The sequence below is a fragment of the Mytilus edulis genome, chromosome 12, assembly GCF_963676685.1.
Source record: "Mytilus edulis chromosome 12, xbMytEdul2.2, whole genome shotgun sequence".
Classification (NCBI taxonomy): Eukaryota; Metazoa; Mollusca; class Bivalvia; order Mytilida; family Mytilidae; genus Mytilus; species Mytilus edulis.
The window spans coordinates 68,525,280-68,541,451 of record NC_092355.1 but is presented as its reverse complement, the minus strand read 5'-3'; the positions used below and the strand labels follow the sequence as shown (position 1 = coordinate 68,541,451).

Below are 16,172 nucleotides of genomic sequence, written 5' to 3'. Positions count from 1 at the left end.
CGAGCTCTGACGTCCCACGGCCCCAGCTTGTCTGGCAAAACAGCCGTTGGACGTCAGAGTAATCTCGGACTAATTTGTCTCATGACGAGTTTTAACCCTGTTCTCGCTAATGCATTATGACATGCATACATCCCGGTACGTGCAATGGACGCTTTATGATACTAATGGCTTAGTCTTGTTATCATCATCACCCCCTCAGCTCTCAAAAAGAAGCTAATCACATTTAATATTATCGGAAATTTACTTTCGTTTCAGTCCATTGCAACTGTAATGATAAGTCCCGAGCAATACGAAATGAATTATGACGACATGACAAACGCTAATTCGATAAAGACAGAGAAGTTCGAAAAGTTTTCATCACCACGTGTACCTTTGGAGTAAAGGGAAATTTCAACAGGGAACCTTTCAACGCTCTATTTTTAGAACGAAAGGACATTTCCAATTTAAACTATTTACGCGACGACTATGTAATAGATAAGGCTAAACTATGCACACGATTTATCAGGATCTCTGTTGTGATTAATGATAAAATATAATAAAACCAAAATGTATATGCAGTATAATTATTGTTCATTTCAAAACGGGTTATCTTGAAACGTGGTGCATTCTTACTTTAAGGGCCGAGTAATCTTAGGCCGAGTTTACTGTATATGGCGACTGGTTTACGGTAGAAATTTTACCCTCCAGTACCTATCTGTATGTAAATAAAGAGGTCGTGGAACCAGTGTAGACAATATTCCACAAAGTTGTCAGATATGACCGGCGTTTGGACTGTACTTTGCCGAAAGTACAACAGATTGATGTTCAATGACAAATAAATTTACTAGCCCCTCGGGCTACCGCGCCACGGACATTTACTAGCCCGACACAAAAGTTACTAGTCTCGGGCTAGCGGGCTAGCGTTAGTGTCGAACCCTGCCGTATTGTTGACCAGCACGATTTGACATATCTAAACATTGTTTCATGGTGGTATATACTGTTGCCATGTCGCTAGGTTTGGCGTCAATGACCGGAGCATAGGCTACAAGCGTAAATTCATATTTTGATTCAGATAATCTTTTGTAGAAACCGGTCCAAAATGGGACAATTTGTTCATTACTTTCTACAGAAATAGGAATAGGATCAATGCTGCGTCTCGACAGTATTCGAAGGAATACCCAAGACATATCAGCAACATCTAGTCTTGAATCATTAAAGCTCGACACAATCTTGTCATAAGCATCTGCATATCATGGGGGACCATAACGTTCTTTTGGCTTGTTGTAAGGTAAGCATGCCATAAGTTTGGTATTAGAATCATCCAACATCAGAGATCTTTCTGGTCCACGTTTAACCTTAATGGAACTAATACTTGCGTTGGATGTGTCATTTTGAAACTGAAAGACAGCTCTAGCCATTGAGTGAAAGGTATTCTTACCATCTATGGTTTCAGCATTAATATCAATATTATCAGCCCCCTCCTGAATGATATGACCACCTTCTTCAAAAGAAGCAATCCCATTAGGTAAATATGATGTGTCTTGGATTCTGCCTATTTCAAAATTTGCTAGACTAGTCAGATATCTTCGTACTTCTGAGTATGATGAGCAAAAGCCATGTGAATTTAGATTTTCAATCAGGTTTTTGGAACCAAACTCATGGTGGAGTTGTAATGCCAAACCAAGATGAAATGATGTAAAAATGCCTTTATTCAATGAAACAATACATTCGGCTATTGCAAGGACTTTACGCATCACATCGGCAGGAAGGTCAGAAACATTACCCTCTCCATTGTATGACTTATCATCAATAATCCACAACAAAAACTTTGTTAATAAGCAAGGAGTGTGCTGTGTAGAATAAGACAACGATATTTCAGATGGTGTTGGGTAAGTCTCATTTGATATATCTAAGGACTGCAATTGTCTACGGATTATTGAAGCGGCTGCATGTAAAGTCTGGTCTTCATTTATAGGTCCTATTTCAACTTCAGCTTCAATTTCCGAAAGTTTTAACTCACATTTTAAATGGCTAGCTGCTTGAATGGCTTCGGCAATTGATATAGAACTGCTGAATACTATATTGGATCTTCCCTGCCCTTTCTGTTTCTGAATGACGATAGCATTTCCATAATGCTTTTCTAGCCTTCGTTGAAGTTTGGCTGAAGTATATTTCGTTTTTAATTCGGGAGGTAAGAAGAAACAGTATGTTTCTAAAAGAAAAGACATTAGGTATGCCTTTTTGTGAATAAGCAAGTCTTCATTTATGTGACCAACGAAGGATTGAAAAGCCTTGTCATGTACAGAAATGTCCACCTCATCATTAAATTGTTCTCTCTTTGGAATGCTAAGTAAATAATTAGCAATGCAAGCTCTGTGGTAAAGAGCTTTAGATTTAAATTCTTCCGAAAAAAGAAGTGACTTCAACTCTAAATCACGTTTATGGTCTGCTAATTCACTTATTTTGTGTAGTCTTTCATCACTTTCTAAGTGACGTAGGTTTTTGTCGCGCTTATACGACTTGTGCTTACAGAAAATGCAAGTAGTCCAATCAAACGGCGTGAACATTGATCTGGTCTGAACAGGATGGGAACAACATGGTTGATTCGCATTGGAAGTGTCTTTAAGATTGTTAACATCAGGCATTACAAACTTTTCTAAATTGACTCTACTAGTGTAGGATTTGTAACAAGATTTGTGATAACACAATCTTTCAATGTCTACATCTACAAGTGAACTATATTCATCATGAAGTCGACGAAACACGTCATCTTTTCTTGTATTCACAGCATCTAAAAGTGTTTGCTGTCCTTTCGTAGATAAAGAGGACAGTTTTTCCACTGTTGAAACTTGACATATAATGCAAAGATTCCACTGGTTTGACATACGGCGAATTTTAGCTTGCGAAGCCGTAAGCTTCAATGGGCTACTAAAAGTAGACATTTTCCGGATAAACAACTTATCCGCACCAATTCAACTTTTAAATTATAAAAGACCTATTAATTTGTCAAAGTAAAAACACATTTTAATAACTATTTGACTCAAAATTAATCAGTAACAATTAAACACTAACAATGTTTACTAACCCTATAATACAAAAATATTAATAAAACGACTTTGAAAAGGAACAACTACGAAAAATACTATGACAAAATGTTGATGTGATTTATCCAGGTAAATCAATCAAAAGTAATAATACTGCGTATCGGTAAGGAATTAAAAATCCGGAAATTCAATGAATTTCATAGCAATGTTTATAAATTGCTAAAAATATAGTTATACTCATCCGAATGAGCTGAAGTTGGTCTCATAAGTTTAGAAAATGAAATTTTATTACTTTACACATAAAAAACTTTGTAATATATCGATAAATTATGAATTACAAGTTTTGTAACCTCTCCGTTCAAATAAAAAAAAGAGTATGCATTTTTCAAAGGGGATAAAAAAGTTAAAAATAAGGTTCAATAGAACAAATGTTCATTTTATAATATACATGTGTAGTTACTCTCTTAATAAAATCTAAAATTAAGAGTTTGTGGATTATAAAAATGAAATCATGTTAAAAAATGTTTTTGGAATGCATTTCAAGTAAAAATCGAAAATTCATTTTCTTTTCACTCTCAAAAAAAATTGCACCGTACGAAATATCTACGACCGGGCAAAAAAGTTAGATTAATGTATTGGCTTTGCAAAAATATAATTTTCAGCCTGCAGGTATGCCGGTCCATTAAACTCGTAAAATAAGCACCTTTTTCGTGATTTGTCACTCCACTATATTGTATCTTTAGTCGTCTTTGTGGAATAATTTTTACTTAATAAAGTGATAGAAGGTATAAGTCTCGTCTCCTCGTAGTATTTCACCCACCAAAAAAATGTCGTCTGATTCTGAATCAGACGAGTTTGAAGGATTCTCCAGGGCAGAATTAGATGAAGCTGAAGCAAGATTTCAGCAACAACTGCTACTTCAGGGAATTGGTGACGATTCCGATGGTCTGGAAAGTGATGAGGAATCTGACACAGATGTACCTGGACCTGCTGGTGATGCAGGAAACACTGATGGCTGGCATGATGACTTTCTTTATTTTGAGCGTGGGTTGCCTCATCTTTTCAGCCCCATTGGGAGAACTGGCCCTACAAGAATCATGTCTCAGGATAAAACACCTTTGGACTTCTTCACACTGTTTTTTGATCATGTTTTGTTGGAAATGTTGATACAGCAAACTGATTCATATGCTAAATTGCAAAAAGAGAACAAACCCGATGAAAACAAAATGGCATGGGTTAGACCGACAATATAGGAGATGAATGCTTTCTTTGGTCCTTGTTTTGAAATGGGAATAGACAGGAAACCATCCACAAGAATGTATTGGTCCACTGACAGTTTTCTTCAGTCACCATTACATTCAAAAACCATGAGCCGGGATCGTTTTACTCAAATTATGAGATATCTCCATTTTTCTGATTCAACACAACAACCTCTGCCTGGAGATCCAAATTTTGACCCATTGTATAAAGTAAAACCTCTCCAAACTCATTTTAACACAGCATTTAAGCAGGAATATACTCCAAACAGAAATATAACGGTAGATGAAACAATGATTCCCTTTAAAGGGAGAGTACAGTTTGAGCAATACATGCCCCAAAAACCTCACAAATGGGGTGTAAAAGCTTGGGTTTTGGCAGATTCACAAAATAGTTATATACAATACGTTGACATATATCCTGGCAAAAATGCAACCCCCGCAGACACATCTTGGTAGTAGTGTGGTAAAAAGATGTTTGCAGCAATCTGATTTAGTTGGCAAAGGGTACCATCTGTACACTGATAATTTCTTTACGAGTCCTGAGTTGTTTTCTGCTCTATATGACAATTTCGGTACATATGCTTGTGGCACAGTGAGATGCAATCGTAGGGAGCTTCCGAAAGACATAATGTGTAAAAAACCAACTGGTATCAATGAGCGTGGAGATATGAAGTTTAGACAGAAGGGTCCACTAGTTGCTAGTGTTTGGCGTGATAAAAAAAATGTGTATACCCTGTCTACCATCCATGACCATAGTATCTCACAAGTTAAAAGGCGTGCCAATATTGATGGGACATTCACTAGACAAAATTTTGATTGTCCAAAGGCAGTAGCCGACTATACATGTAACATGGGTGGGGTAGATCATGCAGATCAATATATCCAATACTATTGTTACAAACATAAAACATATAAGTGGAGCAAAAGGGTATTCTTTGTGTTGATGGAAATGGCAAAATTTAATGCCTTTAAACTCTTTAGTTTGAGTACAAACAACCAAACTAGTATGACATTTCTGGACTTTTCAATTTCTGTGGCCAAGGGTTTGGTAAATGGCTATACATCCGAGACACGTAGAGGCAGACAATCACTCATGCCTATGGAGAACCGCCTAGTTCAGCGACACATGTCTTACTCGTTTGACAAAAAGTCTAGATGCCATCTTTGTTACATGAGAAGCCAAAATAGTCGAGATGTGCCTATCAAGCAGACAAAGTTTGGGTGTTTTGATTGTGGGAAACATCTGTGTCTGCCTGAGTGTTTCACTAAATACCACACTGAGAGGAATTGCTAGAATTGAAAATGGAGATCAGTTTATTTGTTGTTCTGTTTTGACGTTTGTTTGTTCCATGTTAATGACTATAGTTGACAGTTTTGTTTGAAAAACTTTTTTTTAAAGAAAAATGGATGAGAAAAAACATTAAATACATTGTAATTTTCCTATAAATGCACTTTGTGATGAAGGACAGTACCTGCTGACACTCAGGCAGACCAGATATCAAATGAACTTTAAAAAAAACAACTGAAAATTATGTAAGTCTGTGTTTAATGTTATAATTAAACTCTTTTTAACGAGTCTGAAAAGTTAGAAAATTATTTTTGATCACTGAAAGTGAATGTTAGTATGATCATACATTGGTAAAAGAAAGACAACTCCAGCGTTGCAAATGTACGTCTTAAAAAAAAACAAATAGTGTTGTCTCCCTTCAATATGTCTTGTTGTGTACAAAATGGCGGTCATTAACCATCGTGACCGTCGGACAATTTTCAATCATATTGTTGGAATAACAATTGAAAAATAATTAAATTTGGAACGAATATGATCAGACGATACGTATTTCACTCTAGTAATCATCCATAAGTTAGAATAGGTAAATAACCACAAAAACGAGATCGATATCGAATGGACAAGTTTCACTTTCAAAACTCTCGTTGAGAGACAGATGAAATCATTGAGTTTCAGAAAAATAACAAAAAGTACGGAGCTACAATTTTTCTCATATTAATAAGTCATGACAAAGACTACAGATCTCAAATTTTTAACCGAAATTTCAATCCGTTCCAGAGAAATGAGCGATCAAAAATACGATAGTCATTTTTACCGGGCATCTGTCAAATTAATTCCGGTCAGGCAATTGTCTCGTGATAATTTATTTCGGCTTGAAAAATCCGCGAAAAATATTAATTCAGGAGCGAAAGTGCTAAACTAAGATTTTGTCGTTGATGACGTCATGAATTTTGAAGATTTATTGCACTAGTGCAATAATGGGATTTATTGCACGCTAACTTTTGGTTACTTTCTGTAGGAAATATTATATTGCTATACAATAAAATTTTATACTGCACGAGCTTGCGAGGGCAATATATGTTCTACGAGGGACAATATTTTCTTATCTACCACAGGTTCCTTTACAGTTCACTACTACACACTGCTGATTAGTTAGCTACTGCAGCTGAATTGTAGGTTAACTACCAGAGAAAATTTGCAGTGAGACAATTTTTCACAAATTGTTAAGGCTGTGTTATGAGTACTCTAATAAAATGTTTAATTAATCAGTATTTATTGTATATTTATTGAAAAATGAAACAAATACCAAATCAATTTCTTTCTTTTCCTTATCAAACATGAAAGCTGCTGTTAAAGAACGAAAAAGTTTTCAAATTATTTGTCCATGTTTGGCTTCTTCAGCCTCGGAAGACTCCCAATATTGTTCTGACAAACTAAACTATCCCTTACGATACTTCTAATTTTGCTTTCTAATTGCATAAATCCTTCAAATTCTTCACTTTCGCTATCCAATTTGATAGCCCATTTGTCCACCATTGTTTTAATCGCATTTCGAACACGTGTAAAATTCATCATAATTTGTTAAAAAGGAATGTACGAGTTGAAAGATTATTCATTTGTTAAACCGAATTTCATTGGTTCATTTCGGGACTCCACAACAGTTTTGTCCAATCTAAAGGGTTTTAATAGTGGTATATTTTCCGGAAATATCCGTCACCGGGACTGCGCTAGTGTATGTTACAACGGATCTATCAGTCACTGCGAAAACACGCTAGATTATGCAAGCAGATTTATCAGTCACTGCGGACAGAACGATGATGAAAACCGTGTATATATCCATCAGTGGTAGATAAAGAGTTATAGGAAGTCCTTTGACAATCTGCATCCCTACATTTTTGTATGTATAACAGTTTTCTTATCTTATTCAAATAACATCTAATTATGCTTAAAAGGGGGGAAAATTAACTATTTGATGTTGTTCACCTTTGCTTATACTGCGTAAAAGCTAACATAATTAATGTTGCCAAATTAATGCACTAGATTTGCATTTGGCCAATTAATGCCTCTCATCTATTTTCCAACACGTCGAACTAATTGTGAATATTCAAGACCTGAAATCATCGAAATGGAACTTTGAATCAGATCTTGTTAGACCTATGCCTCCAGAACTGAACATCCCCAAACCAACCCAAATTATTGCTTAAAAATATGTTATGTAAACTAGAAACTAAAACTGTTATAAATTACTTTCTTAAGAAAAGAGAAACATATTTAAGCTTATGCATCATACCATCTAATTTATTCCATATGCCATCATCAGACATTGCTTTGCATTTTATTTTGTGAATTTCGATTCCATTTGTACTGGTAACATCTGTAATGTCTTCACCAAACAATCGTCTAATCAATGATGTCTTCCCAGCACCTTTCTTCCCAACTACTACTAAACGTATGTCTCTCTTTTTCTCAGAGCCTGACTCAAGTAATTTGAGGTACAAATCAATAGATCTTTTGTCAGCCATTAATTTTATTTCAGTTGGAACCATTTCATCTATAAAGATATTTTATCGTAAAGAGTTTTTTTCATAAAGGAGAACATTAAACTTCTCTATTTTTAAAATTAAGTTTACACATTTCTCTAATTCTTACACGATTTATCCTTTTCCTCGCCTGTTGATTTTTTTTTCTAGACCACCTAAAAGGGACAACTGTTTTCGACAATCTATAAATTTGGGTACAGAAGTGCGGCTGGGGTTTGATTAACACACCCAATTCATTTATAGATTTATGCTAAAATCCCTACCCATTCATGCATCATCAGAAAATCACAACTCATTTAATATACATTTTTAAACAACACACCATTGATATATTTGACATTCCAAAAAAGTGACCCATACCAGCATTATGTCTGTGTATACCTTTATATAGAAAGTGCCCCTCGTGTCCTTGTAATCTTTCTGCATGTGCCTGTCACCAAGTCAGGAGCATATAGTTCAGTGATTTTCCTTTGTTGATGTATATCAGTGGTTTTCCTTTATTGCTGTATAACATATTTGGTTTTTTTTTGGTTGATTTTTCTGTACATAAATCAGGCAATTAGTTTCTCCTTTGAATTGTTTAACATTTGTCATTTCAGGACCTTTTATAGCAAAATTTGTGGTATGGTTTTGCTTATTTTTGAAGGCTGTAAGGTGACCTAGCTATAGTTCTTTTACGTTTACGTCATTTGTTTTTTCTGGTAATCATACCACATCTATATATCAACTATTATGCAACAGTATGAATGGACTGCTGGAACTATAAGGTAATACTTGAATGACTCTCTTATGGAGAGTTGTCTCATTGGTAATTATACCACATCTATATATCAACTATTATACAACAGCAACAGTATGAATGGAATGCTGGAACTATAAGGTAATACCACATCTTTGTATTGTTATAATAATCACGTTTTTTTTAAATTGTTGACACCACCAATAGCAGGCCCAAGTCTCAACGCCTTGACTTTGCCAAGGCTTAAACAAAAAGTAAATATGATCTTTTCTCAGTTCAGAATAGATTGTTTTTATATTTAAAGATATAATAAAAAATGTTGATCTGATAACAATTTACATTTCTACAAAACCAAATACTTGAGTACTTTAAAAAAGAGAAAACGTGGGTTTAAAAAAAACAACAAGAAAGCACACAATGTTGTGCTAAGCACAGTAGGAAAGCTGACCCCGGTTGGTTTCATTAAAAAAGTCATATCAAATGAAACCAAAACATGATTTTTGCTATAAATGACAACTGCGTATTTTTATTAGTTATAACATAAAAATTGTTTTGATAAAATGTAATGATTAGAATACGACGCTATTAAACACGAGTTTGTCACCCGTCGAGGCAATTTTTTTTCTACAAAGAAGTTGAAATTTCTTTCTTAACTTCTGAGCTATGCTGAATTTAAATTATGTTGTGAGACTTTTTCTGAACTGGCCAGTGTCAAAGTGCCACTTAATACGCTGTAATAGGCAAATGTGCCACTTTAATCAGTCAAAATTTCTGACAAAGCGGTTGTAATAGTAATTTACGAGTTACATCCCTTTATTGACACTTCAAACAAATAAGAATATTTTTTATCTTAGCACCATATGCCGTTATTTACAAGTATTATTCGGAGTTTAGTATGACGATCATTGTCACTGAACCAGTATAGATATTTGTTTAGGGGCCAGCTGAAGGACACTTTCGGGTGCGGGAGTTTCTTGCTGCATTATAGATCTATATGCTGTTATTTACAAGTGAACATAATTTAAATAATTGATTGAAACACACTAAATGTTGTGTACATTCGTTTCACATGCATGTTGATATCCATGTTTCAGACAAAAAAAAAACTACAATGTCAAAAAATGTCTTTCTTTTGGAATTTAGTTCAAATGGGGTTTCATAAGGGGTGACAGATCTTTAGACTTTAAATAGGTTTTTTTTTACTTTCAGATACAAAATGTCTGTATTATTTTTTATATTTCTGTAAAATTTATTTAATGCAAGTTTATTGGTGAAAATAGTAGAAAAACTAACAGACAATTTGCATAATTTTAATTATTTTTTGTATAATAACAAGACACATGCTCAAGACATCAATTTCTGACTCCAATGGGAAGTAAGAAACAGAAACAGAAAATTTCTAAATTGCCGCCAATTTCATTTTCCCGCAGTATAAGGCAACTTCAGAATAGTGGGTGTCTTCCTCCATCTAGGATTTTTAAGTAGCAAATTACAAATGGTCTAGATCTTTAATGAAATGTACAAATTTTGAGAGTAGTATTTAATTCATTTGTTAGACTTTTCATGTTGATATAGAAAATTGTGAATGTTTGATTCATTTTTATTCAACTTTGCCACATAAGAGACTTAACTCAGATAGTAGGGGAAATACCTCGTTTAAGTAATTTTTATAATAGAAAGTGTTGTGAATTTACATATTTTAATATGAAGCAAGAAAACAAGTCTGGCGACCCCATTTTTCTTCTGATCTAAAAGCATGTTATAAGATCTATCTTCTCACATTTTATCTTAAAATTAAATGGTGTTGTTTTCTTTTTATCGCACAAAATTGAATTTTCCATGCATAATCTATAGAAAATCTGTCAATTTTGCACAACCTGTACATTCTGTAGCGTGAAAAAAAGTCCGATGACCCATACTGTTTATAATATTTTGGAAAAAAGCATGATTAAAAACTACATTTTGACAAATTATTAAAAAATTCTATGAATTTTAATGAAGCCCCCTTAATATCAGTCCCATTCTTGTCTTTAAAAAGTAGCAACAACAGTCGTTTGTAAGGGCTTGCTTTCTGACTGAGCATACCTCCACTCTAATTAACTCAAAGTATTGGAAAACAAGAAGTAGGTGTCTGACGATCAGAAAAGTGCAAACACATTAATACTCAGACATAACAAGCAGCTGACCAAATAAAGAGTCATTCTGTTTTGCAGTATTTGAGAGAAATGTTATTTGAGTTCATTAAGTTTATTCAAAATATTGAAAAATCAAGTATCTGCAAGCAGGTAGTAAATATCTGTCATGTAAGCCTTACAATCATTCCATAAAAATATATAGTTAACCTTTTACTAAAAGTATCTGTGAAATAGATCTAACCAAGAATACTAAACTTGAACCAATGAACAATGAAAATTGAGGTCAATATAAAATAAAGGAGATGTGGTAGGATTGTCTATGAGACAACTATCCGCCAGAGTTCAAATAAGTGGAGAAAAGAAACAATTGGTCACTGCAAGGCATTCAACGATGAGAAAAGCACACACCATATATAATTGGGCACAAAACACCCTGACATGAAAAGTTTACATGAACTCTGCCAGACAGACATACTCAACATACCTTATTTTAAATACATTGTATCAAATATAGATGACTTAATGCTTATAGTACCCGGAAACATACCTTAGAATGAAAAAAACATCGATAAAAGAACCATATATATGAGGTCAAGGTCAGATAAATCCTGCCAGACAGACTTGTACCTCTAACAATCATCCAATATAAAAAATATAGTTGACTTTTTGTTTACAGGATCAAATAAACAGACAAAACACAACTTAACATTGACCAATGAACCATGAAAATGAGGTCAAGGTCAGTTAAAAACTGCCTGACAAACATGTTCACCTTACAACTATTCTATAAATCATATATAGTTGACCTATTTGGTACATGATTCGAGAAACAGACTTAACACAACAACTAAACATTGACCAATAAACAATGATAATGAGGTCAAGGTCAGGTGAAAACTGCCAGACAGACATGCTAACCTTACAATCATTGTATACATCAAATATAGTTGACCTACTGTTTATAGCATCTAAGATACTGACTTGACATCGACCACTTGACCTTGATCACCGAGTCATGCCATGATTGGAGTGTGATCCTTATATCTCACATTCTTAGACATTAGTCGCACGCGAGACAAAATTATTGATTTCTAACAGCTATTATGTCAGCATGTCATCTATACAATGGCTACCTTATTCTTGGTTGAATAATTCTAGCAAAGTAGAATATTGCTTGTACTATCTGACTATAGCATTATAAAGAAGATCATATATTTGGTGGTACTTACTATGTCGTGTATATCATATATTTGAAAGGTGCTAAAGGTATAGCTCCATAGTTTATTATCTATTATAGTTATAAATCTTATTTCCAATGTGTTTATTGGTTCAACTGTATGATATTTTGGAACATCAGAGATTTCCTACCATCAAGCCGGATTGTGTGAAAATGTAGGTTTTAGCAACAACAACAAAAGCCATATACAACATTTTGGAAGCCCAGCGACTATGTATATAATAATGATATAAAGTTAAAAAAAAATACCTTCTATCCTTAGTTTAGCACTAACATCTGAAGATTTCTCTGACATGACAGTCTGAAAAATGAGGAATATGCACTGTGAATATATCTTGACTCATGTGACTTGTAGAACTATTAAATTTCAAAAAATTTTGCAATGCAACAAGAATATTTGTGTTTAATGGAAACTGTGTGCCAAAACCTGTCTTGCTGATCATTTTGGCTCAACCAAGTTTTATAGTTTTTAAGATGAAAAGCAGAAATGAAAATTAAACAAGAGACTCAAACAAGAGTGTATCACTTGTGAACTGTGGCAATTTTGCCAAAACTTAATTGGATGTATTGCTTCTTGGTGTTTAACCCTGAGACTGCTGCATTGATTTTATTGTGTCATTGTGCAATGCTGAACAAAATATGAATTATTAGTGCAATTGACTCAGATTTTTCATTTTTTGTGTTTGTTTGTGTCTGCAGTCATGTTTTTCCTGTACAGGTGCAAATAAAGATATACAAAGGTAAAATTTTATGATTTAATATATTTCAACAATTCAATAAACATAAAACTTTGTAAAACAAGAACATTTGTAATTATTAGATATTTGTAAAACAAGAACATTTGTAATTATTAGATATTTGTAAAAAAAATATTTGGCAAAAAACTTGTAAAAGTCACAGGTAATACTGCAGGTATTACACAGGTGAGTCAAAATAACTCATTAAGGACAAAAAACACGTTAAATTGTAATAAACAGTATGAACATAACACAATGAATGTTACTACATTAAGTGTTCAAAATTGCTGATCAAGCAACTATAACAACTGTTTATCCAGAACCTGCAGAATTTTTACCAGCAGGCAAGAGGATTACTCAATAGTTCTGGCGTGTATACACCTGAAAACATTTTGGTACACACAATGCAACTTTGCAGTCTGGGAGTACTCACAGCCTTCTGCATGTTCTGAATGAGAGCATTTACTACAGATGTCCTGAAATGTAATGTTCTTTTCTGGTTTTATTTATTGGTGGATACTTTTTGATCAAAATAAAAGCATTGATAACACATAAGTTCAGCTTCAGATTGGTTTTTTTCAGGGCATCGGGTACCCCCAAACAATTTTCTCTCATGTGCCACAGGAATAAGTATTTAATACTCCAAGTTCTGTAAATAGTTCTGGTGACAAGTAATAATTGTCCATGTACACATGGTGACCATTTTCCAAAAGTCCATACCGGCTCAACAAACCAATAACCACTTTTGTACAGGTTGTATTGCATTTATTTTCACTAAGAATAAGGTCAGCCTGTTTAGAAATCTGCCGTCAAATCCAGTAATACATTTCGTCTAGAGTGACCGGTTGCCATTTTTTTAATGCGGCTTTTTACTTTCAGACCTTCATCGTCATTGGTTTTTACCTTGGCAAATTTATTGGTTTGAAATACAAGTTCATTTATATATATCATCATTTATAAATAATTTTTAAAAATCCAAAGGTTCATTGCTTTGCATACCATTGTTTAATTTAGATTCATCGGTAAACGGGGCAATAATTACATCACTGTCCTGACATGACCATCCATTTTGGAGATCGTCTGGGAATTCCCTGTCATTCTCTGGTGAAAAGTTAAATATTGGCAGGTTTGCAAATATGTTACGATGATTAATATTGTAAAAACATTCAGGACCGAATCCCTCAAAATTGTCTTAACTATCGTCATCATTTAAGAATTCATTAATTTGTTCTGTCACTACAGTCGGTATCCGCCATTACAGCTCATTTTTCAACAAAAAATATTCTTGTTAAGCATCGCAATTCAACACCATATCTACCACTATATATACCTGTAAGTATTCCATCACTTCTTTCTGTCGTCTTGCTGCTGCTTCATCATATGGAGTATTACCCTGAAATACAGATAAATCTTTATATTGTTTTCATCTGATAAGGCCACACCAATTTAATTTCTTGTTCTACAGATTTTGGGACTAAAAAAATTGGGGCGAGCAAGCGATTTGAAAATTTTAATAAAAAAATATTTAATTTGCAAATTTTTGAGGCGAAGCTCTGTAAAAAGTAAAGGCGAGCAATTACATTTTTTTTTTGGTATAAAACATAAAAAAGTAGGTTTTGAATATATTAAAACTTGATTTATCACTTGTATCTTGACATTTCTTTAATTTATGAAGTATTTTTTCCATGTTCAACAAGAAATAACTGAATAATTAAATCTAGTCTATGTATGTGTGACTGACAATGAGACAATTCTCCATCCAAGTCATAATCAGGTTCAGAACAACACCTTAATGTTATGAATATCCCTTTTATGAGGGGTTAATATAAGTTATAATATATTTTATTTTTGGAAAAACACTTTTAGTACAAAAGAGCTAATATTTTCCCAAATAACTATAATATCTATATGGTATTAAATGGTCAAAACATGTCCAAGAATTTTTTAATATTCCTGGACTTTAACCATGTTAACACATTTACGTTAACAGTTTAATATTATTCAAAATAAGTGGACCCCTCTTTTAGAAAAGATTTGGGGAGCTTTGGTAGAACAGTTCATGTGTAAATGCACGGACATGACTGGAAACTGAATTTTTCAATCTTTCAAGAACCATAACTCCTGACTTGTAAAAGTCAAAATCGTCATTATTGAACTTGACCTCCATTTTGTCATTGGTAACAACATATTAAAATTTGTGAATCTTTGGTAGAACAGTTCATGCGTAAATGCACGGACACGACTGGAAACTCAATATTTCAATCTTTCAAGAACCATAACTCCTGAACGGTAAAAGTCAAAATCGTCATTATCGAACTTGACCTCCATTTTGTCATCGGTAACAACATATTAAAATTTTGGAAGCTTTGGTAGAACAGTTCATGCGGAAATGCACGAACACGCCTGGAAACTCCATTTTTCAATCTTTCAAGAACCATAACTCCTGAACGGTAAAAGTCAAAAACGCCATTATTGAACTTGACCTTCATATAGATGTCAGTAACAACATATTAAAATTCTAAAAGCTTTGGTTCATGAGTTAATGCACGGACAACATTTGATTGACTTCCGCCCGGCCGCCCGACAGCCCCGCCGCCCGACAGCCCGGCTTACATCCCCAAATCAATAACCGACATTTTTGTCACAAAAATCCGGTTAAAAACGGTTCGGGAAATAGACATGATTACATTTCCTGATGCAGGAAGCGGGAATATAATAAAAATAAAAAAATCTGTTTTGAAAAAAATAGGTGCGGGCGGGTCCGTCGAACAAGGAATTAAATTGGTGTGGCCTAACTACAAAGAAGATTTTTGTAACACAAATCTTACAATTAGTATAAGTAACAACTGAGTGGTGTTTTTTTTTAAAGATGCTAACAAAGATTATATTCCTTCATTAAATATAACTGATGAGATGACATTTAGATTATTTTTCACAATTGTTTGAAGACTTTAAATAGGCTTTTTACTTTTGTTTATAAAGCATTTGAATAAAAGCTCGATCTGCAGTTTAAAGATTGGTAAATGCATCCTTATGTCTACATAAGGGATGTGGGACTTTAGGGGGTCTTCATTTTTAACTATCTTTTCTAATTTTTTAGACATATTATTCAAGTCCTTTATATTTGAACACAGAAATATTATTCTCTATCTAATCTTTATATTTCAACACACAAATATTATTCTCTAATCTTTATATTTTTGCACCAATTTCT

At 33.8% G+C, this 16,172-nt stretch overlaps 1 protein-coding gene across 1 annotated transcript in view; it reads right to left on the bottom strand.

The window, feature by feature from the left end:
* The window catches only part of LOC139497802 (death-associated protein kinase 1-like), a 67,537-nt gene that overhangs the window by 41,304 nt on the left and 10,061 nt on the right, over positions 1-16,172 (bottom strand). The window contains exons 6-8 of the mRNA XM_071286037.1: positions 14,289-14,351; positions 12,471-12,522; positions 7,861-8,121 (exon numbers count right to left, since the gene is read on the bottom strand). Of these exons, the coding sequence (XP_071142138.1) occupies positions 7,861-8,121; positions 12,471-12,522; positions 14,289-14,351 (376 nt within the window). The remainder of the gene's footprint in view (positions 1-7,860; positions 8,122-12,470; positions 12,523-14,288; positions 14,352-16,172) is intronic.